Source organism: Anolis sagrei, chromosome 5, assembly GCF_037176765.1.
Source record: "Anolis sagrei isolate rAnoSag1 chromosome 5, rAnoSag1.mat, whole genome shotgun sequence".
NCBI classification, from domain to species: Eukaryota; Metazoa; Chordata; class Lepidosauria; order Squamata; family Dactyloidae; genus Anolis; species Anolis sagrei.
Window position 1 is genome coordinate 7,695,808 of NC_090025.1, and position 24,031 is coordinate 7,719,838.

The 24,031-nt window shown below is 46.0% G+C and overlaps 1 protein-coding gene across 3 annotated transcripts in view; it reads left to right on the top strand.

Moving 5' to 3' along the window:
- SLC4A11 (solute carrier family 4 member 11) overlaps positions 1 to 23,740 on the top strand; it is a 192,804-nt gene extending 169,064 nt beyond the window's left edge. For all 3 annotated transcript variants that reach the window (XM_067468545.1, XM_067468547.1, XM_067468548.1), the window contains exons 14-20: positions 3,649 to 3,865; positions 4,155 to 4,261; positions 8,007 to 8,175; positions 11,020 to 11,193; positions 14,426 to 14,621; positions 17,559 to 17,728; positions 21,370 to 23,740. In XM_067468545.1, coding sequence (XP_067324646.1) covers positions 3,649 to 3,865; positions 4,155 to 4,261; positions 8,007 to 8,175; positions 11,020 to 11,193; positions 14,426 to 14,621; positions 17,559 to 17,728; positions 21,370 to 21,433 — 1,097 coding nt within the window. In that variant the 3' untranslated portion in view covers positions 21,434 to 23,740. The remainder of the gene's footprint in view (positions 1 to 3,648; positions 3,866 to 4,154; positions 4,262 to 8,006; positions 8,176 to 11,019; positions 11,194 to 14,425; positions 14,622 to 17,558; positions 17,729 to 21,369) is intronic.
- Positions 23,741 to 24,031: the final 291 nt, after the last annotated feature.

Sequence of the window (24,031 nt, forward strand, 5' to 3'; positions counted from 1 at the left end):
GTGTTATTTAACGCCCCGTAATCCCCCCCTTGCTGCAAAGGGATTCATCCGGCTGCTGTTCTGGGCTGCGTCCATCTGAGTTGGCCGCTGGGCCCTACGAAATCCTTGCTAAGTGGCAAGGGATGACTGCTGGAATGCCAGCCATTTCTGAACAAATTCCCATGGTGGGAAAGATGCTTCCACTGCCGTGCATGGCGTTGGGCTTCTAGAAGTTGGCCTCTCTTTAGGTTCGTCTTGAAAAGTGACTGAGTGCCATCAAATCGTCTCCAACATACAGTGAACATATTGACAAGATATGTCAGCACACATGCACATTAGGTCCAAGTGTCTGGGGTTCGTCTCTCAATATCGGGCTCTTCCCAAAAACCTAGGATATTAGAGGAACTGTGCAGAATGTGCACAGTTCCAAGAAGTGCTGCCTTCCTTCTGCAGCATGTGGATTGATGTTCTGTCCAAATTAAAGACTTTTCCAGTGCTTTTTGAGATTTTTTGGAATGCCTCCAAGCACACCAACTACTATTGGTACCACTGTTGTTCTCTTTTGCCATAGTCATTCCAGTTTCAATTTGCAAGTGATATTTTCCAGCTTTTTGTCCTCAAATCTACTGTCTCCTGGTACTGCAATGTCTATTATTATTATTATTATTATTATTATTATTATTATTAGAATCATAGAATCAAAGAGTTGGAAGAGACCTCATGGGCCATCCAGTCCAACCCCATTCTGCCAAGAAGCAGGAATATTGCATTCAAATCACCCCTGACACATGGCCATCCAGCCTCTGTTTAAAAGCTTTCAAAGAAGGAGCCTCCACCACACTCCGGGGCAGAGAGTTCCACTGCTGAACGGCTCTCACAGTCAGGAAGTTCTTCCTCATGTTCAGATGGAATCTCCTCTCTTGTAGTTTGAAGCCATTGTTCCACGTCCTAGTCTCCAAGGAAGCAGAAAACAAGCTTGCTCCCTCCTCCCTGTGGCTTCCTCTCACATATTTATACATGGCTATCATATCCCCTCTCAGCCTTCTCTTCTTCAGGCTAAACATGCCCAGCTCCTTTAGCCGCTCCTCATAGGAGCGGCTAAATGTTTAATGTTTATATCCTGCTTTTTCTCTCCATAAGGATACTCAATTATATTATATTATTTATATTTATATATATATATAATATTAGCTGTCCCCTGCCATGCATTGTTGTGACCCACATGGGGGTTCTGTGTGGGAGGTTTGGCCCAATTCTATCATTGGTGGGGTTCAGAATGCTCTGTGATTGTTGGTGAACTATAAATCCCAGTAACTACAACTCCCAAATATCAAGATTCTATGTTCCCCAAATTCCACAAGTCTTCAATGTATTGTCGAAGGCTTTCCATCAGTCTTCACATTTGGGAATATTGAGTCATCGTGTAGAGTTTGGTACAGACCCATCAATGTTTGAGTCCACAGTGATCTTTGGATGTAGGTGAACTACAACTCCAAAACCAAAGGACACTGCCCACCAAGCCCTTCCAGTATTTTCTGTTGGTCATGGGAGAACTGTGTGCCAAGTTTGGTTCAATTCTATTGTTGGTGGGGTTCAGAATGCTCTTTGATTGTAGGTGAACTATAAATCCCAGCAACTACAACTCCCAAATAACGAAATACATTTTTTGGAGTGAAGGACATACATTGGGTTGTTAGGTGTCTCGTGTCCAAATTTGGTGTCAATTCACCCAGTGGTTTTTGAGTTCTGTTAATCCCACAAATGAACACTACATTTTTATTTATATAGATTATATATAATGCATATTATTTATAATGTATGCATATCAGTGGCAGATGGATGGAGAATGTTTGTGTTAACTATTTCACACAATGCACAAAAGAAAGGAAGAACAATACAGTATTTAAAATGAAGATCAATTAGAGCACCCTCAACAGATAGATGGTCAATTAGCCATAATAATAATAATAATAATAATAATAATAATAATAACAACAACAACAACAACAACAACAACAACAACAACAATAATAATAGCTGAAATCCCTGAAGCCATTCAATGCAATCCTCTTCGGCTATGCAGAAAAAACACAATCAGAGCACCTCTGACAGATGGCCATCCAGCCTTTGTAATAATAATAATAATAGTAGTAGTAATAATAATAATAGCCGAAACCCCAGAGGCCATCCAGTCCAATCCCCTTCTGCTATGCAGAAAAAACACAATCAAAGCACCTCCAACAGTCGGTCTGTGATTTCTCTTAATCTAGAGACACTACTGTTTTTGCAGCCTGGAATAATAATAATAATAATAATAATAATAATAATAATAATAATAATAATATAAACCTTTATTTATATCCTGCCCTATCTCCCCGTGGGGACTCAGGGCGGTTTGCAACAAGCTGCGGCAAACATTCAGTGGCATACAGTACTAAACAAAGAACGAACTATAAAGAATAAAGAATTGCATTGGCTATTTTAATTGCAATTTTAGACTGTGGAGAAGGAGATCCCAATGCTGTCTGGACATTCAGCGGAACCTCCTCATCTGGATGTTTTTAAATGCAGGCTGGATGGCCATCTATTGGAAGAGCTCGGATGGTGTCTTCTTACATGGCAGAATGGGACTGGACTGGGTGGCCTTTGGGGGTCTCTGCCAGCTCTTATCATTCTATGATCCTCCGCAATGCCAGAAATACAGCTTAATGGCATAACATTAGAAAATGTTGACCATTTCTGTTACCTCTCAACAAAAGTAAACATTGACACCAAAATACAACACTGCCTGAGCTCTGCGAGTGCAGCATTTTTCCAAATAAAGCAGAGAGCATTTGAGGATCGGGACATCTGTAGGGATACCAAGGTGCTTGTTTATAAATCTATTGTCCTCCCAGCCCTGCTATATGCCTGCGAAACGTGGACTGTCTACAGATGTCACATGCAACTCCTGAAACGATTCCATCAGCATTGCCTCTGAAAAATCCTGCTAATCTCTCGGGAAGACAGGTGGACAAATGTCAGCATTCTGGCAGAAGCGAAGACCACCAGCACTGAAGCGATGCCCCCACCCCATGATCTCCACTGGACTGGCCACGTTGTCCGAATGCCCAAAGATCACCGTCTCCCAAAGCAGTTACTCTACTCCAAACTCAAGAATGGGAAACATAATGTTGGAGGACAGGAAAAGAGATTGAAAGATGGGCTTAAAGCCAACCTTAAAAACTGTGGCATAGACACCGAGAACTAGGAAGCCCTGGCCTTTAAGTGCTTTAACTGGAAGTCAGCTGTGACCAGCAGTGCTGCAGAATTTGAAGAGGCACGAATTGAGGACGAAAGAGAGAAACATGCCAAGAGGAAGGCACGTCAAGCCAACCCTGACCAGGACCACCTTCCAGATGGAAACAAACATCCTCACTGCGGAAGAACATGCAGATCAAGAACAGGGCTCCACAGCCACCTACGAGTCCACCGCCAAGACTTGGAGGACCATCATCCTCGGGCTACAAGGGATCGCTTAGGTAAGTAAGTAAATAAGTAGAGTTTGATCCTGTATTACTTATGAAGTTAAACGTGATCCATACTTCTACAAAGATAATATGTTTTGACTTGAGTGCTATGCATCTGGTCACCATCAAGATCTTAATTCCACCCTTCTTTTGCTTTTAGTTTTTACCCATTACTACCACGTCCCCAGACCGCACAGCGCCCCAGTTGGCAATGGCTCCAGCGCATGGAACCTGTCGGTGGAGCGGTCATCGTTGGGGAATCAGACGGACGGGTCTTCTGCCCCAGTGCCCTACGGGCGCGAGACGGCCGTCCTGAGCCTCATGCTGATGCTGGGCACCCTTTGGCTCGGACACACCTTGTACCAGTTCAAGAAAAGGTACCTTTCCACACTGCATTTCCCCTTCTGTGCATAACATTCCTTGGAAGAAATGCAACATTATTATTGCTGTTGTTGTTTTTATCACCCTCATCATTGCAGTAGACCAGGCATGGGCAAACTTTGGTCCTCCAGGTGTTTTGGACTTCAACGCCCACAATTCTTAACAGCCTCATGCCCCTTCCTTTTCCCCCTCAGCCGCTTAATTCTTCAATTTTTTATGGATATATATACACACACACACACACACACATATATTGCCCTAACAATATGTCTTCCCTCTTTGCAGCCCTTATTTGCACGCCAGAGTCCGCGAGATCCTGTCCGATTGTGCCTTACCCATTTCTGTCCTCACCTTCTCCATTATTGGGTCCTATTTCTTCAAAGAAATAAAAAGTAAGTGAATATTTTAGCTCCTAATACTGGGCTGATAGAGGGGAGAAAACCCAAGGAATCAGGCAGCACATTGGGGCATTCCATTCCCAAGAATTAACCTCCCTCTTGTTAGCAAGCCTTGCACTACGGCAAACTCTGAATTGTAAGCGATCCTCCCTATCTAAATCTTCAGAGCTCTCAAGGTCGGAAAGCTCGTTATGCGCCTGAGAATCGTCAGGCTTTATTTATTTATCGTGTCATCAGCAACCATATCATTGTGTTACAATTCTAACAGAACAAAACAAACACACAGATTAAAAACAAAAAGAAAAAAAACACAGATTTTGCAAACTTGGTAGTTGGTTAAATGTCCTTTGACCAGTATCTGGCCACTTGGAGTGCCTCTGGTGTTGCCGCAAGGAGGTCCTCCCTTGTGCATGTGGCAGGGCTCAGGTTGCATTGCAGTAGGTGGTCAGTGGTTCACTCTTCTCCACACTCGCATGTCAGGGATTCCACTTTATGGCCCCATTTCTGAAGGTTGGCTCTGCATCTCGTCGTGCCAGAGCGCAGTCTGTTCAGTGCCTTCCAAGTCGCCCAGTCTTCTGTGTGCCCAGGGGGGAGTCTCTCATCTGGTATCACCCATGGATTGAGGTGCCTGCCACTTTAGGACTCTCGCTTGCTAGGGTGTTCCAGCGAGTGTCTCTGTAGATCTAAGAAAACTATGTCTTGATTTAAGTCGTTGATGTGCTGGCTGATACCCAAACAGGGGATGAGCTGGAGATGTCTCTGCCTTGGTCCTTTCACTGTTGGCTGCCACTTCCCGGCGGATGTCAGGTGGTGCAATACCGGCTAAGCAGTGTAATTTCTCCAGTGGTGTAGGGCCCAGACACCCCGTGATAATGCGGCATGTCTCATTAAGAGCCACATCTACTGTTTTAGTGTGATGAGATGTGTTCCACACTGGGCATGCATACTCAGCAGCAGAGTAGCATAGCGCAAGGGCAGATGTCTTCACTGTGTCTGGTTGTGATCCCCAGGTTGTGCCAGTCAGCTTTCGTATGATGTTGTTTCTAGCGCCCACTTTTTGCTTGATGTTCAGGCAGTGCTTCTTGTAGGTCAGAGCATGGTCCAAAGTGACTCCCAGGTATTTGGGTGTGTTGCAATACTCCAGTGGGATCCCTTCCCAGGTAATCCTCAGAGCTCGGGATGCTTGTCTGTTCTTAAGGTGAAAGGCGCATGTCTGTGTTTTAGATGGATTAGGGATCAGTTGGTTTTCCCTGTAATAGGCAGTTAGAGCACCTAGAGCTTCGGAGAGCTTCTGTTCAACCATCTTAAAGCTCCCTGCTTGAGTGGTAATGGCACGATCATCAGCGTAGATGAAACTCTCTGTCCCTGCTGGCAGTGGCTGGTCATTTGTGTAGATGTTGAACATGGATGGAGCAAGCACGCTCCTCTGAGAATGTTTCCGCCATCTGCTTCTCTGGCAGTGGAACTCAACAAAAAAGCTCCTGTTTTGTAGCAGGTTTCCTATGAGGCGGGTGAGGTGGTAGTCCTTTGTGATATTATACATTTTTCTCAGGAGGAGGCAGCGGTGCTTCACAGTATCATAAGCCGCTGACAAGTCTATGAAGACAGCTCTTCAGGAGAATCGAGAGAATCGTCAGGCTGGGAGCCATCCTCTTCCAACTGCACCTGGCTAGTTTCACTTACATCAGAAACATCACCTGAAACCTTCCTTGCCATGGGAAACTGAATCTCCTCGGATTCTTCTTCAAAAACAACAGGAACATCTTCATGAATCTGAATCCCATTGTCTTCTGCCTGAGGCTCCAGCTGAGCCACAACAAAGACTCCCTCCGGCTCCTGGGCACACAGAAGAGTGGGTGACTTGGAGGCACTCAACAGGCTGCGCTGTAGCACTGCAAGATGCAGAACCAACCTTACTTGCAGGAACACCTCAGCAAGCAAGAGTCCACAAGTGGCAGGCTGAAACTCAGAACCTCAATCAGTGGCTGAAACCAGATGAGAGACTCCCTCCTGGGCACACAGAAGAGTGGGCGACTTGGAAGGCACTCAGCAGGCTGCGCTCTAGCACTACAAGATGCAGATTCAACCTTACTTGCAGGAACACCTCAGCAAGCAAGAGTCCACAAGTGGCAGGCTGAAACTCAGAACCTCAATCTGTGGCTGAAACCAGATGAGAGACTCCCTCCTGGGCACACAGAAGAGTGGGCGACTTGGAAGGCACTCAGCAGGCTGCGCTCTGGCACTACAAGATGCAGAATCAACCTTACTTGCAGGAACACCTCAGCAAGTAAGAGTCCACAAGTGGCAGGCTGAAACTCAGAACCTCAATCTCTGGCTGAAACCCGATGAGAGACTCCCTCCTGGGCACACAGAAGAGTGGGCGACTTGGAAGGCACTCAACAGGCTGCACTCTGGCACTGCAAGATGCAGAACCAACCTTACTTGCAGGAACACCTCAGCAAGCAAGAGTCCACAAGTGGCAGGCTGGAACTCAGAACCTCAATCTGTGGCTGAAACCAGATGAGAGACTCCCTCCTGGGCACACAGAAGAGTGGGCGACTTGGAAGGCACTCAGCAGGCTGCGCTCTGGCACTACAAGAAATGGAAATGGGGGTTCAAAGTGGAGTCCACAACATGCGAGTGCGGAGAAGAACAAACCACAGACCACCTCCTACAATGCAGCCTGAGCTCTGCCACATGCACAATGGAGGGCCTTCTCACAGCCACATCAGAGGCACTTCAAGTGGCCAGCTTCTGGTCAAAGGAAATTTAGTATAATGCCAAGTTTTTAACTTTGTGTTTTTTCTATGCGTTCTAACTGTATTCTCAGTTTGCTTCTGACATGATAAATAATAGTTCCCAACAGACTTCACAATCAGAGTTAATTCATGCAACGAACCCATCAAACGAGAAGGTCTCAGCAGGGTCTGTTTGATCCCTGTGAGTTTTTCCTGCCTGTAATTCAATTAAAACGGCGCTTTCTGATTGTGTTGATCTTTCGGATTGTTGCGGCAAGGAACAAAAGGCACGAATAATTAGCCAAGTCAGGAAGGCAAGTGTGCAGATGCAAAGCTGATGAGTTTGACCTGCGCTTTTTTCTTTTCCCCCCTGATACTACTTTAGATATATTTTTCCCCTAATTAAAATGCTCTAATAGTTTGGGAACATCTGGTTGGATTATCACAAGGAAACCTACAGAATCGCCCTTGGGCCAAATAGATCACCTTTTCCACATCAGGAAGGGAGGCAGGAATTGTATGCATTAGGCGATGACGCGGATGGGAAATGAATGGAAACGAATTAAGGAAAATACCTTCATCCCATCCCTTCAAACGGGGAAAGTGTCCGATTTGCGTGAGTGTGGTTGACTTCCTTCATGACCATTGCTCCCTTGGAGCATTACAACCCATTGCATGGCTTTCAAAGAGGAAAGGCTCAGAAATGGCGCTTCTTTCAAAGGAGGGATGAAAGATTTAGCTCCGGTCTTTGCCCCATCTTCACGCGTGGTTGTTTTCCCATGATACAGCTGCCTTCCCACCTGCAACGGAGAAAAACATAGTTGTTTTGGCACATATCGGATGTTGGGTACATGTCACCGCAAGGTGGCTTGAGGATCATCTCTGGACATGGCTTTGGTTGGGTTGTTGTTGTTGTTGTCGTCGCTATTGGCCATCAAGCCAGGCCTGTGAATGAGAGACCTCCTCTATGGTGCTAACCCACCTCCTGTTTTGCTTTTCAGTGTCGAAATTTAACTACAACAAATCGGAGAGCTTGTTCGAGTTGGCGCCCCTCCGGGACCTCTCCATCGGCTCCGTCGTGAGCGCCATGGGCCTCGGGTTCCTCCTTTCCATGCTTTTTTTCATAGAGCAGAATATCGTGGCCTCGCTCACAAACGCCCCAGAGAACAGGTAATTTATTCCAGGGAATCTGCTCTATTGCTTTCGTGTCGCCATGCACGTCGGTTGACCTTCAGGACATCATTTGTCTGTATTTATTCTGGAGATGGTGGTTCAAGTCTCTGTTCAGCCATGAAAACCTTCTGGGCAAGTTGCACACTCTCAGCCCAACTCAATAACAACTTTACCTTAGTATCACCATAAGCTTTCTGTATGCAGATATCCTCACTGATTGACTTTGCAAACATCAAGGCCACTCAAATGCCAGTTCAAGTCCCTTCTAATTTGACAAGCTGGAATGTGTCCAGAGGAGGGTGACTAAAATGATCAAGGGTCTGGAGAACAAGCCCCATGAGGAGCGGCTTAAGGAGCTGGGCATGTTTAGCCTGAAGAAGAGAAGGCTGAGAGGAGACATGATGAGAGCCATGTATAAATATGTGAGAGGAAGCCACAGGGAGGAGGGAGCAAGCTTGTTTTCTGCTTCCATGGAGATTAGGACAAGGAACAATGGCTTCAAACTACAAGAAAGGAGATTCCACCTGAACACGAGGAAGAACTTCCTGACTGTGAGAGCCGTTCAGCAGTGGAACTCTCTGCCCTGGAGTGTGGTGGAGGCTCCTTCTTTGGAAGCTTTTAAACAGAGGCAGGATGGCCATCTGTCGGGGGTGATTTGAATGCAATATTCCTGCTTCTGGGCAGAATGGGGTTGGACTGGATGGCCCATGAGGTCTCTTCCAACTCTTTGATTCTATGATTCTAATGTTTAAGTGGCATATCTTTTCCTGTGATTTGAGTCCATGGCTCCATTGTGTCCTGGTTTCCAGAGCAGCCAAAAAGAGGCTCGCCCCTTCTTCCTCAACTTTTGGGTATTTCAACATGGTTATTACATCCCCTCTTCCTGTTTTCCGGAGTCAACATACCCAGCTCCTTAAACTGCTTCTCAAAAGGGCATAGTTTGCAGCAATGGTATCGCCTTGGATTGCAGTTCCCATAATCCCCATGCCCCAGTTTAGGGATGGAGCAAACACCAGACTGGGAAGGCCAATCCTATGTACCCAAAGTAAAGTGAATTGACTTGTGCAGGGATGCGTTACCACCTCTTCCACTCAGGATAATCCTTTCCCTTCGAGAGGAGATTCCATCTGAACATGAGGAAGAACTTCCTGACTGTGAGAGCCATTCAGCAGTGGAACTCTCTGCCCCGGAGTGTGGTGGAGGCTCCTTCTTTGGAAGCTTTTAAGCAGAGGCTGGATGGCCATCTGTCAGGGGTGATTTGAATGCAATATTCCTACTTCTTGGCAGAATGGGGTTGGACTGGATGGCCCATGAGGTCTCTTCCAACTCTTTGATTCTATGATTCTATGATTCGACTCACAAGACCACTGGCAAAGCCTGATGCTTGCTTTTGCATCTTTTGCTGCCCTGCTTGCTCTGCAAACAATGTGTGTGTTTACCCCAGTGCAGCGGCAGCTCCCTCTGCGCATTGCCAGAAATGTTGCGGAGGCGGCTGAGCTCCATGTAGGACACAGATTACAGCATGGCCTCCCTTTTATGTTGCTGCAAGACTTGATGTACGCACACAGGGGCGAGAAGCTGAGGGAGTCAGATATTCCCTTTGATGTTTCAGTGCTGCTGACTATAACAAAGCAGCATGTCTTGCAAGGGATAGAAGAAGATGTGATGAGAAAATGCATCCTCCTCCCATCACAGAGGAAAAAATACTACATCCTGATAGAATCATCACGTTGCAAGAGACCCTAAGGCCCATCCATCCTGCTATGCATGAAGACACAATCAAAACATTCTTAATAGATGGCCATTCAGCCTCTGCTTAAAAACCTCCAGAGAAGGAGACTCCAGGCAGCATGTTCCATTGTCGAACAGCTCAGCCGCACCAGAAAGTTCTTCCTAATGAGTTGTTGTAGGTTTTTTTCAGGCTATATGGCCATGTTCTAGAGGCATTCTCTCCTGACGTTTCGCCTGCATCTATGGCAAGCATCCTCAGAGGTAGTGAGGACGCTTGGCGGGGACGAGAGACAGGGCCTTCTCTGTGGTGGCCCCTCGGCTGTGGAACTCCTTGCCTAGGGATATTAGATCAGCCCCCTCCCTCCTGACCTTTCGTAAGAGAGTGAAAACCTGGCTCTTCGAGCAGGCATTCGGAACCCCGGAATAGATAAGTCAAGCTTGAGATGGAGAATGACCCAGGAACGGCCAAGATGATGAAATGGACGAGGATTGGAATGAGAGGATATAGCTCTTTTTAAATTGTTACTGCACTGTATTGCACTGTCTTTTTTGTCTAATTGCACTTAACTGTTTTTGCTTTTGTATTGTATTGATGGCATCGAATTGTGCCGATATGTAGACCGCCCTGAGTCGCCTGCGGGCTGATATGGGCGGGATATAAGTGACGTAAATAAATAATAAATAAATAAATAAATAATAATTAAAGCACATAAACATTGTAAAAATACTACAAATACACAGATTAAAACATATTTCTATAAAATACATGTTAAAACACACAATTAATACAATTAAAATTCGCATTTGAAGCTCACCATTCCAACCAAATCCCACCCACAACCCCTTCAGCAGCATTCTGGGATTCATCAACCCAAAATATACCTTTCTCCCATTCTCAGAGCCAGGACTTATATTGCTATCTTTGTTTCCCAAAGAGCTTCTCTTATTCACGTTCTGTGGGTTGGTGCATCATGCGCTCAGTGCCAACAGGCTGGGTTTGCATAGATCGGAGACACTCTTCCGATGGGATACTTTTGGGGCTGCTTGTTGCAGTGACCTGGCAAGTGTGTTTACATGAAATAAAACGTTACTAAAAAGGGTTTATTTCAGGTTAGTGAAGGGCACCGCTTACCATTGGGACCTGCTCCTCGTGGCACTCATCAACACGGGGTTGTCGGTCTTTGGGCTGCCCTGGATCCACGCCGCCTTCCCGCATTCGCCGATGCACGTCCGCGCCTTGGCCTACGTGGAGGAGAGGGTCGAAAACGGGCACATCTATGAGACGTACGTTACATTGTGGCGTTTGGGTATTGCATTCAGTATGTAACACTGTTGTAATATTATTTCCTAATTGGGTCTGTCATTTAAAAACATTGGAAAGGTTTATTAAACTGCAAAAACTTTGTTTCTGCTATAGGACATTTTGCTCTAGTTTTTCAATGAATATCTCGAGTCTCAACCGATTCATAGAATCATAGAATCAAAGAGTTGTAAGAGACCTCATGGGCCATCCAGTCCAACCCCATTCTGCCAAGAAGCAGGAATATTGCATTCAAATCACCCTGACAGATGGCCATCCAGCTCCTGTTTAAAAGCTTCCAATCTAATTTGCCACAAAAAAAAGTTTCCAGAATATAACAACTCCTTTCAAAGTAAGGACCACAAAATTAAACAGAAAATAACACTTTCAAAACAGGAACAGAAAAAAATTCAAATTTTGTTACATAGTGTTATTGTTATTATTATGTTTATTTATACCTCTGGTTTTGCAGCAAGTTGAACCGCTGAGCTGCCGAACTTGCTGATTGAAAGATCAGTGGTTCAAATCCAGGGAACGGGGTGAGCTCTCACTGTTAGCCCCAACCTAGCTGTTCGAAAGCTGCAAATATCAGTAAATCAATAGATACTACTCCTGCAGGAATGTACTGGCACTCCATGCAGTCCATGCAGTCATGACCTTGGAGGCGTCTACGGACAAGGCCGACTCTTCAGCTTAGAAATGGAGGTGAAGACAACCCCCAGAGTCGGACACGACTAGACTTCATGTCAAGGGGAAATCTTTATCCTTTACTCTGAGGGTTGGTGCTCACCTCCATCCCTAAGCCAAAGAGCTGGTGTTGTCCATAGACACCTCCAAGGTTATGTGGCCAGCATGACTGCATAGAACACTGTTACTTCCATGCTGGAGTGGTACCCACTGATCCACTCACATTTGCATGTTTTCGAACTGCTAGGTTGGCAGAAGCTGGGCCTAAAAGTGGGAGCTCACCCCACTCCCCAGATTTGAACTGCCGACTTTTCAGCCAGCAAGTTCAGCAGCTCAGCAGTTTAACTTTAATGTTTTATGCTTTAATGTTTTGTTGTTTATTTTACTGCAATTTGTATTTCTTGTATTGTAATTTGTTGTTTGGGCTTGGCCCCATGTAAGCCACTCCTAGTCCCCGTTGGGGAGATGGTGGTGGGGTATAAATAAATAAAGATTATTATTATTAGGTTCTTGTGGGTTTTTCCGGGCTATATGGCCATGATCTGGAGGCAATTTTTCTCCTGACGTTTCGCCTGCATCTATGGCAAGCATCCTCAGAGGTAGTGAGGTCTGTTGGAACTAGGAAAATGGGTTTATATATCTGTGGAATGACCAGGGTGAGACAAAGGACTTTTGTCTGCTGGGGCTAGGTGTGAATGTTTCAGCTGATCACCTTGATTAGCATTCAATGGCTTGGAAGTGCCTGGGGGGAATCTTTTGTTGAGAGTGATTTTATGTGCCTGTTTGTTTCCCCTCTGTTGTTTTGCTGTTGTAATTTTTGAGTTTTTTTAATACTGGTAGCCAGATTTTGTTCATTATTGTTATTGTTCATTATTATTATTATTATTATTATTATTATTATTTCACTGCATCACCGGGGCCCTTAATAAGTATATCTTAATAATATTTTAATGTGTAAGGAATGTTTGAATTACTTCTCTGCCACAAGAGATGGCCAAGTCACACTCTCTCAGCCTTGGAGGATGATTGTGGCAAATGCCCTCTGAGCAAATCTTTCCAAGGAAAGACTACAATACGTTGGCTTAGGGTCATCACAAGTCATTGCAAAGACACACAACAATGTGCTTTCAAGTTGACCTAGAGATTCATAGAAAGTTATTTTCCTAAGTCAATCACAGACAAACTTAGGCCCTCCAGGTGTTTTGGACTTCAACTCCCACAATTCCTAACAGCCTACCGGCTGTTAGGAATTGTGGGAGTTGAAGTCCAAAACATCTGGAGGGCAGAAGTTTCCCATACCTGTCCTAGGTTTTATTTATCGTGTCATCAGCAACCATACCATTGTATTACAATTCTAACAGAACAAAACAATCACAGAGAATTTGCAAACTTGGTAGTTGGTTAAATGTCCTTTGACCAGTATCTGGCCATTTGGAGTGCCTCTGGTGTTGCTGCAAGAAGGTCCTCCATTGTGCATGTGGCAGGGCTCAGGGTGCATTGCAGCAAGTGGTCAGTGGTTTGTTCTTCTCCGCACTCGCATGCCGTGGATTCCACTTTGTAGCCCCATTTCTTAAGATTGGCTCTGCATCCCGTGGTGCCAGAGCGCAGTCTGTTCAGCGCCTTCCAAGTCGCCCAGTTTTCTGTGTGCCCAGGGGGGAGCCTCTCATCTGGTATCACCCATGGATTGAGGTGCTGGGTTTGGGCCTGCCACTTTTGGACTCTCGCTTGCTGGGGTGTTCCAGCAAGTGTCTCTGTAGATCTTAGAAAACTATTTCTAGATTTAAGTCGTTGACATGCTGGCTGATACCCAAACAAGGGATGAGCTGGAGATGTCACTGCCTTGGTCCTTTCACTATTGGCTGCTACTTCCCGGCGGATGTCAGGTGGTGCAATACCGGCTAAGCAGTGTAATTTCTCCAGTGGTGTGGGGCGCAGACACCCTGTGATAATGCGGCATGTCTCATTAAGAGAGATGTGTTCCACACTGGGCATGCGTACTCAGCAGCAGAGTAGCATAGCGCAAGGGCAGATGTCTTCACTGTGTCTGGTTGTGATCCCCAGGTTGTGCCAGTCAGCTTTCGTATGATGTTGTTTCTAGCGCCCACTTTTTGCTTGATGTTCAGACAGTGCTTCTTGTAGGTCAGAGCACGGTCCAAAGTGACTCCTGGGTATTTGGGTGTATTGCAATGCTCCAGTGGGATTCCTTCCCAGGTAATCCTCAGAGCCCGGGATGCTTGTCTGTTCTTAAGGTGAAAGGCCCATGTCTGTGTTTTAGATGGATTAGGGATCAGTTGGTTTTCCCTGTAATAGGCAGTAAGAGCACCTAGAGCTTTGGAGAGCTTCTGTTCAACCATCTCAAAGCTCCCTGCTTGAGAGGTGATGGTACGATCATCTGCATAGATGAAACTCTCTGTCCCTTCTGGCAGTGGCTGGTCATTTGTGTAGATGTTGAACATGGATGGAGCAAGCACACTTTACCTGTCCTAGGTAAAAAAAAAATCATATTTTTTTGTGTGTTTTTCTATGCAGAATCGTGAGCGTGAAGGAGACCCGGCTGACGACGTTGGTGGCCAACTTCTTGGTGGGCCTTTCGCTGCTGCTCCTGCCTTTCCCGTTGCAGCTGATCCCGAAGCCGGTCCTCTATGGGCTCTTCTTGTACATCGCCCTGACCTCCATCGACGGGAACCAGCTCTTCGAAAGGGTGGCCCTTCTGCTGAAAGAGCAGGTAAGCTTCCCGGACGAATGGATAGCCACTAGGGAGGGAGGCCGTCTCTTGTTTCCTGAGGAAACTCATAATCATGACTTGATTAGCCCAGCCTGGAGCAAACAGAGACATTAAATGGTCCCTGATTGCTGTTTATGATACTTCCTCCTCTCTCGCCTCTCCGTTCGCGCCCTGTTTATTGTCTTGAATGGGCTCCCGCAGCAAAACACGCTGGGCAACGTGCCACCAAAAGGTTCCTGTAAAGGAAATAGGAAAATAACTTTCACCTCCTGGCATCTGATATGACTTTTTCTGATCTGCCCAGAAAGTAGCCACCAACACTTGTGATATGAGCTGGCAAGCTCCCTCTTTGCTCTTGCATGCCTAAATGCAATGGGTTTAGCCTGTTTCAGGGTGCATCTACACTAGAGCAGCGTTTCTCAACCTGGGGGTTGGGACTTCTGGGGTGGTCCTGAGAGGGGTCTCCAAAGACCATTAGAAACACAGTATTTTCTGTTGGTCATGGGTGTTCTGTGTGGGAGGTCTGCCACAATTCTGTCGATGGGGTTCAGAATGCTCTTTGATTGTAGGTGGACTTTAAATCTCAGTAACTACAACTCCCAAATGTCAAGGTTTATTTCCCCCAAACTCCGTGTGTGTGCGCATATTTGGGCATTTGGAATATTCATGACAAGTTTGGTCCAGATCCATCATTGTTCGAGTCCACAGTGTTCTCTGGATGTAGGTGAACTACAACTCCAAAACTCAAGGTCAATGCCCACCAAACCCTTCCAGTATTTTCTGTTGGTCATTGGGATTCTGTCTGGGAAATTTGTCTCAGTTCTATAGTTGGTGGATTCAGAATGCTCTTTGATTGTATGTGAACTAGAAATCCCAGCAACTACAACTCCCAAATGTCAAGGTCTGTTTTCCCCAAACTCCATCAGAGTTAACATTTGGGCATATTCAGTATTCGTGCCAAGTTTTGTCCAGATCGGTCATTGTTTGAGTCCACAGTGCTCTCTGAATGTAGTTGAACTACAACTCCCAAAGTTAAGGTCAATGACCACCAAACCCTTCCAGTATTTTCTGTTGGTCATGGGAGACCTTTCTCCCACCCTGGTCATTCCACAGATATATAAACCCCATTTTCCTAGTTCCAACAGACCTCACAACCTCTGAGAATGCTTGCCATACATGCAGGCGAAACGTCAGGAGAGAATGCCTCTAGAACATAGCCATACAGCCCAAAAAACCTACAACAACCCAATAATAATAATAATAATAATAATAATAATAATAATAATATAGATAAACTCATTTATTTCAGCATGAATTTTACCAAAATACTGGATTGTTTATAATTTAGATAAGGCTTTTGCAAATTTGGGCCCTCCAGGTGTTTTGGACTTCAATTCCCACAATTCCTAACAGCTAGTAGACTGTTAGGACCTCACAATCTCTGAGGATGCCTGCCACAGATGCAGGCGAAACGTCAGGAGAGAATGTTTCTAGAACAGTGTTTCGCAACCTGCGGGTCGGGACCCCTGAGGGGGTTGCAAGGGGGTGCCAGAGGGGTTGCCAAAGACCATCAGAAAACACAGTATTTTCTGATGGTCATGGGGATTCCATGTGGGAAGTTTGAGCCAATTCTATCGTTGGTGGAGTTCAGAATGTTCTTTGATTGTAATGAACTATAAATCCCAGCAACTACAACTCCCAAATGTCAATATCTATTGTCCCCAGACTCCACCAGTGTTCATATTTGGGTATATTGAGTATTCGTGCCAAGTTTGGTTCAGACCCACCATTGCATGAGTCCACAGTGCTCTCTGGATATAGGTGAACTACAACTTCCAAACTCAAGGTCAATGCCCATCAAAGCCTTCCAGTATTTTCTGTTGGACATGGGAGTTCTGTGTGCCAGGTTTGGCTCAATTCCATTGTTGGTGGAGTTCGGAATTCTCTTTGATTTTAGATTAACTATAAATCCCAGCAATTACAACTCCCAAATGAAAAAATCAATCTCCCTAACCCCACAAGTATTCAAATTTGGTCCAGTGAATGAAAATACATCCTGCATATCAGATATTTACACTACAATTCATAACAAGAGCAAAATGACAGTTATGAAGTAGCAATGAAAATAATGTTATGGTTGGGGGTCACCACAACATGAGGAACTGTATTAAGGGGTCGCAGCGTTAGGAAGGTTGAGAACCACTGCTTTAAAATCTATAATACTATATCTATGGCTGGATGGCTCTTTTTCAGGATGGCTTTGATTACATTTTCTTGCCCTGGTGAAGGGAGTTGGATTGGATGGCCTAAGTGAATTTTACCAAAATACTGGATTGTTTATAATTGAGATATGGCTTTTGCAAACTTGGGCCCTCCAGGTGTTTTGGACTTCAATTCCCACAATTCCTAACAGCCGGCAGACTGTTAGGACCTCACAACCTCTGAGGATGCCTGCCATAGATGCAGGTGAAACGTCAGGAGAGAATGCCTCTAGAACATAGCCATACAGCCCGAAAAACCTACAACAACCCAATAATAACAATAATAATAATAATAATAATAATAATATAGATAAACTCATTTATTTCAGCATGAATTTTACCAAAATACTGGACTGTTTATAATCTAGATAAGGCTTTTGCAAACTTGGGCCCTCCATGTGTTTTGGACTTCAATTCCCACAATTCCTAACAGCCGGCAGACTGTTAGGACCTCACAACCTCTGAGGATGCCTGCCATAGATGCAGGCGAAACGTCAGGAGAGAATGCTTCTAGAACATGGCCATACAGCCCGAAAAACCTACAACAACCCAGCTGGTAGTCGGTTAGGAATTGTGGGAGTTGAAGTCCGAAACAACTGAAGGGCCAAAGTTGCCTGAGATAAGGGACATTCATCCTGTAATTGCTTGCCTTGTGATGAGTGTTTTCCTTTTCCAGACGGCCTACCCTCCGACCCACTACATCCGGCGGGTGCCGCAGAGGAAGATCCACTACTTCACCGGCCTGCAGGTGCTCCAGCTCCTCATCCTTTGCGGCTTTGGGATGTCTCCTCTTCCCTACATGAAGATGATCTTCCCCCTCATCATGATCGGGATGATCCCCATCAGGTACCACCTGCTTCATAAATAAATGCTCACCCTAACGTGTACTCTTATTTTGGCCAGGTCATTGAACCAAAAAAAAGGTGAGCGTTAGATCTGAGTAAATACAGTATGAAAATAGATAGCACAAGAATAGCCTGAAACCAATTCCCCATTCAAACAAAGGACCTAAAGATAAGGACATTAAGTCTATATATGTCCAACTGAAAGGCGTGGTGCTCATCTCAATTTCTAAGCCAAAGAGCTGGCGTTGCCCATAGACACCTCCAAGGTCATGTGGTCAGCATGACTGCATAGAGCGCCATTACCTTCCCACAGAAGTGGTACCTTTTTGAACTGAAGTTGGGGCTAACAACGAGAGCTCACCTCACTTTCTGAAATTCGAACCACTGACCTTTTCTCAGTTCTTGCGGGGTTTTTCGGGCTATATGGCCATGTTCTAGAGACATTTCTCCTGATGTTTCGCCTGCATCTATGGCAAGCATCCTCAGAGGTGAGGTGATGCTTGCCATAGATGCAGGCGAAACGTCAGGAGAAATGCCTCTAGAACATGGCCATATAGCCCGAAAAAACCCACAAGAACTGAGTGATTCCAGCCATGAAAGCCTTCGACAATACACTGACCTTTTGCTCGGCAAGTTCAGCAGATCAGCGGTTTAACCCGCCGCACCACCAATTCACTATGGAAAATTTTTTGGAAAATGTTCCGTTCCTGGTTTGAAAGTGTTATTTCCTTTTTGAAAGTAGTTGTTACACTCTAGAAACTTTGTTTTTTGGGGGTGCCACAAACTTTGTTGAATTAGTTGAGACTCTAGGAGACATTCACTGAAAAACGGTAGCCAAATATGCTGCAGGATGTCGCACAAAAACAAAGTTTTTGCAGTTTAATAAACTTTTTCAATGTTTTGATGATATTTATTTATTTTATTTCTCGTGTGAGGGCAGCCAGTCAATGATATTACATTTCTAACAGAACAAAGCAGACAAACAGACAAAATACAAAATGTGTGAGTTTGGTAGTTGATTAAATGTCCTTTGACCAGTATCTGGCCACTTGAAGTGCCTCTGGTGTTGCCGCAAGAAGGTCCTCCATTGTGCATGTGGCAGGGCTCAGGGTGCATTGCAGCAGGTGGTCAGTGGTTTGCTCTTCTCCACACTCGCATGTTGAGGATTCCACTTTGTGGCCCCATTTCTTGAGGTTGGCTCTGCATCTCGTGGTGCCAGAGTGCAGTCTGTTCAGCACTTTCCAAGTCGCCCAGTCTTCTGTGTGCCCAGGGGGGAGTCTCTCATTTGGTATCAGCCATTGGTGGAGGTTCTGGGTTTGAGCCTGCCACTTTTGAACTCTCACTTGCTGAGGTGTCCCAGCAAGTGTCTCTGTAGATCTTAGAAAACTATGTGTGGATTTAAGTCGTTGACGTGCTGGCCGATACCCAAACAAGGGATGAGCTGGAGATGTCTCTGCCTTGGTCCTTTCACTATTGGCTGCCACTTCCCGGTGGATGTCAGGTGGTGCAATACCGGCTAAGCAGTGTAATTTCTCCAGTGGTTTTGATGATAGAATCAATTAGGAAATAACATTTATAACCCAGGATCAAAAACCGTGTTACATAGTGTAACCAAGTCGCCTTCGGGCTGAGAGGGGTGGTATATAAATATGGTAAATAAATGGTAAATAAATAAATGGCTCATTCGAAAGGGGCCAAGGGCCGCCCATTGCCATGGCTTGACTGCTCTCCTGGATCATGTGAGTCTACATTAATCCAGTTCAATGCTACATTAATCCAGTTCAGTGACATCTCCAGCTCATTCCGCTGTTTGGGTATCAGCCAGCATGTCAATGACTTAAATCAAGAAATAGTTTTCTAAGATCTACGGAGACACTCGCTGGAACACCTCAGCAAGCGAAAGTCCAAAAGTGGCAGGCTCAAACTCAGAACCTCAATCAATGGCTGATACCAAACGAGAGACTCCCCTCTGGACACACAGAAGACTGGGTGACTTGGAAGGTGCTGAACAGACTGCTTTCTGGCACCACGAGATGCAGAGCCAACCTTAAGAAATGGGGCCACAAAGTTGAATCCACAACATGTGAGTGTGGAGAAGAGCAAACTAGAGACCACTTGCTGCAATGCAACCTGAGCCCTGCTATATTTATTTATTTATTTTATTTTATTTGACTTGTATACTGCCACTCCCAATTTGGCTCGGAGCGGTTTACAGCAGTAGATTAAAACAATACAACCAACTTTAAAATACAATAAAAACGAGAACCGACATAGTCCCGAGTTATTCACCCATCGAAAGCTTGTCGGAAAAGAAAGGTCTTACAGGCTTTCCAAAAAGCAAGTAGCTCTCGGATGGTTCGGGTTTCAACTGGCAAGGCATTCCGTAAATAAGGGGCCACAATCGAGAGGGCTCTCTGCCTAGTAGAGGACAGATGATAAGTCCAGATGTTGGGGACTTCAAGCAAATTTTGGTCCTCGGACCGAAGTAAGCTCTGGGGTTGGTAGGGGGATAAGCGGGCCCTCAGGTATGCCGGCCCTAGACCATATAAGGCCTTAAAGGTTAGTACCAGCACCTTGAAAGTGATCCGGTACTCAATCGGAAGCCAGTGCAGCTGTTGTAGAATTGGGGTGATAAGACACCTCGCTGGCACCAGTGAGAAGATGAGCCACCTCATTTTGCACCAGCTTCAGTTTCCGGATCACTGACAAAGGAAGGCCAACGTAGAGGGCGTTACAGTAGTCAAGCCTCGAGATGACCGTCGCCTGCATCACCATAGCCAGATCGTTCCTAGATAGGAAGGGAGCCACTTGCCTAGCCTGACGCAGATGGAAAAACGCAGATCTGCTCACAGCAGAGACCTGGGCCTCCATTGTGAGCAGAGGGTCCAATAAGACACCAAGCCTTTTTACAGAAGGTGATGGACATAGTGTCTCGCCATCCAGGGTAGGCAGCTGGACCTCCCTCCCACCCGGACGGCCCAGCCAAAGGATCTCCGTCTTCGCTGGGTTCACCCTCAACCTGCTAGCACGCAACCATCCAGTAACGACCTCAAGGCACTGATGGAAATTTTCGGGTACAGAGTCCGGCCAGCCCTCCATCCTCAGAATGAGCTGAGTGTCATCAGCGAACTGGTGGCACTCAAGCCCAAAGCTCCGCACCAGTCGGGCAAGCGGTCACATATAGATGTTAAATAAGAGAGGAGAGAGAATAGCTCCCTGCGGGATCCCACAAGTTAGCGGAGATCTCTCGGAAACCATCCCTCCCCTCACCACACACTGTCCTCGATTCTGGAGGAAGGAGGACACCCATTTAAGGGGTGTATCCCCCTCACCCCAGTCATGGCTAGGCGGTGGGTCAATAGATTGTGATCGACCGTATCAAATGCTGCTGTGAGGTCTAATAACACAAGCAGCGCTGATCCGCCTTGATCCATCATGCACAATGGAGGACCTTATTATAGTAACACTAGAGGCACTCCAAGTGGCCAGCTATTGGTCAAAGGACATTTAATCAACTACCAAGCTTGCAAACTTTGTTTGTTTGTTTGTTTGTTTGTTAAAAATGCAGTACAACTGTTTGGTTTGCTCCTGCTCCTGACATGATAAATAAATAAGTGCTTCCCTCGTTCCTCTTTTGCTCAGGTATAACTTGCTGCCCCGGATCATCGAAGCGAAATACTTAGATGCGATGGACGCGGAGCACTAAAAGAGGCAGCTAGGCTTCGGCCTCGGAGACAGCCCTCCGCTTTAATGGACCGGGAAGGGCGCTGTCGCCCGTCGAAGCAGAAGTCACTCTTTGGAAATCGGTCTGTTTGGGGACTTCTGTGACTTTTCTCTTACCACTGCACTACTACTACTGCTACTACTCTAAGGCATTTTGCCAGAGACTAACCAAGTGCCCGAATATTTGGGGGGGTTGGGGAGGGAGGAATGAGGGTGGGGAAAGTGAGAATGTTTGCTCTTCCTCTAAGCGGGGAGGAAAGTGAAATCCCAAAGACACAGGTTTGGAGCTGCAACCTTCTTCATTTCGGGGAAGAATCTCCTTTTTTATATATGCCTTTCACCTCCCCAGAACTGCTCTGCTCTGTCGCCGGTCCTTTTGTATACAGAGCCATGTTGAACTTTGTTGCCGTTTCTCCAATGGCCAACCTTCTGGTGACCATTTAGTGCCCAGCGACTTTGGAGAAAGAGTAAACAACCCACCGTGGGTAAACATTGCTGTCAAAGACCCTAAATTCTGCAATGTATTAATGTCCACAGTATTCACTAGCATTCGAAACTAGACTTAAATGGCAATGGCAAAGAGAAGCGCCTTTTCCCACGAGGACCGGAGGCAACCAGGACTGACCCAAAGCTGCTTTTACGCAACTCTTTTTTGCTGACTCTCATCCCAACTCGGAACGGTAGATTTGCACGGAACCAGGCACTGAAATCTTGGACAGGATTCTTCTCCCCTTCCTCAGTTATCTGTGTACAGGACGACTTAGGTGTACATATATATATACAGAGCCGATCTAGATTTGTGTATATATTTTGCATAGAAACGTTCTGGGTAGAGACGCCTGTCCTTTCCGGAGACTGAAAGGGTATTTTGTGCAATCAGTGTTAACTTGTACTGTATCTTACCCCCAGCTTTGTCTCTCTTTCTTCCCCCTGTTTCATTCCCTCCTGCTGTTTAGTCACTCTTTCCCTGTCGTATTTTCGTCCTTTTCTTCTTATTTTTGCCATCTCTTTTTTCTCTTAGTCCTTCAACTCCAACACTTTAAATTCCTCTTAGCATTTCATTTTAATGGACAGTACATACAGAACATTGCGGGTTTGAGGTTGTATTTTCCTCCTTCCTTCTTTTCTTCCTTCTTTCCCTTTCCCTTCCTTCCTTTTCTCCTTCCCTCCCTCCCTATTTCCTTTCTTCCTCCCCACCTTACTTCCTTCCTTGCTCCCTTCCTTCCTTGCTCCCTTCCTCCCTCCCTTCCTTCCTTCCTTACTCCCTTCCTCCCTCCCTTCCTTGCTCCCTTCCTTCCATCCCTCTCTTTCTCCATTCCTTCCTTTCTCCCTTCCTTCATTCCTCCCTCCCTTCCTTTCTCCCTCCCTTTCTCCCTCCCTTCCTCCCTTCCTTGCTCCCTTCCTTCGTTCCATCCCTCTCTTTCTCCATTCCTTCCTTTCTCCCTTCCTTCCTTCCCTCCCTCCTTCCTTTCTCCCTCCCTCCCTTCCTTGCTCCCTTCCTTCCTTCCATCCCTCTCTTTCTCCATTCCTTCCTTTCTCCCTTTCTTCATTCCTCCCTCCCTTCCTTCCCTCCCTCCCTCCTTCCTTTCTCCCTCCCTTTCTCCCTTCCTTCCTTCCATCCCTCTCTTTCTCCCTCCCTTCCTTCATTCCTCCCTTCCTTCCTTCCCTCCCTCCTTCCTTCCTTTCTCCCTCCCTTCCTCCCTCCCTCCCTTCCTTGCTCCCTTCCTTCCATCCCTCTCTCCATTCCTTCCTTGCTCCCTCCCTCCCTCCCTTCCTCGCTCCCTCCCTCCCTTTCTTGCTCCCTCCTTCCCTCACTCCCTCCTTCCTTCCTTGCTCCCTCCCTCCCTTCCTTCATTCCTCCCTCCCTCCCTCCCTTGCTCCCTTCCTTCATTGCTTGCTTGCTCCCTCCCTCCCTTCCTTCCTTGTGCCCTTCCTTCCTTCCATCCCTCTTTCTCCATTCCTTCCTTGCTCCCTCCCTTCCTTCCTACCTTCCTTGCACCCTTCCTTCCTTCCCTCCCTCTCTTCCTCCATTCCTTCATGCTCCCTCCCTCCTTCCCTTCCTTGCTCCCTACCTTCTATGCTTGCTCTCTTCCTTCCTTGCTTGCTCTCTTCTTTACTTCCTTGCTTCCTTCCTTCCTTCCCTCCCTCCCTTCCTTCCCTTCATCTCCCCTTATTTTGTTTCCTAGCCTATGCTTCTGTTTTCTTTTTAGTCTCTGTGCCATTTTGAGGAATTTTTTGTAGCCAATCTCCCTGATTCTCCCCCACAAAACATGACATTATATTTCTGGAAGACTTCTGTTGATGTCTGTTTTATATATCGTGGCTCCTAATGATCATTTGTGTGTGATTGTTTGTTTGTGTGTGTGTGTGTGTACTTCGGCACGTTTTGCCTCCTTTCCTTTCTTTTATTTTTATTCTCTTAATGTTCCATTTTGTGTTTAAGTTCGGTGACATTTTGGTTCCTTCCTCCGCAATATTCTCTTTGCGATGAAATATTTGAAAAAGTTTGGGACATTCAGCAAGAAAGGTTAAGTCAGAAACCAGTCCAGTTGGTTGATAACTTGTTCCAAGTGAAGAAAGT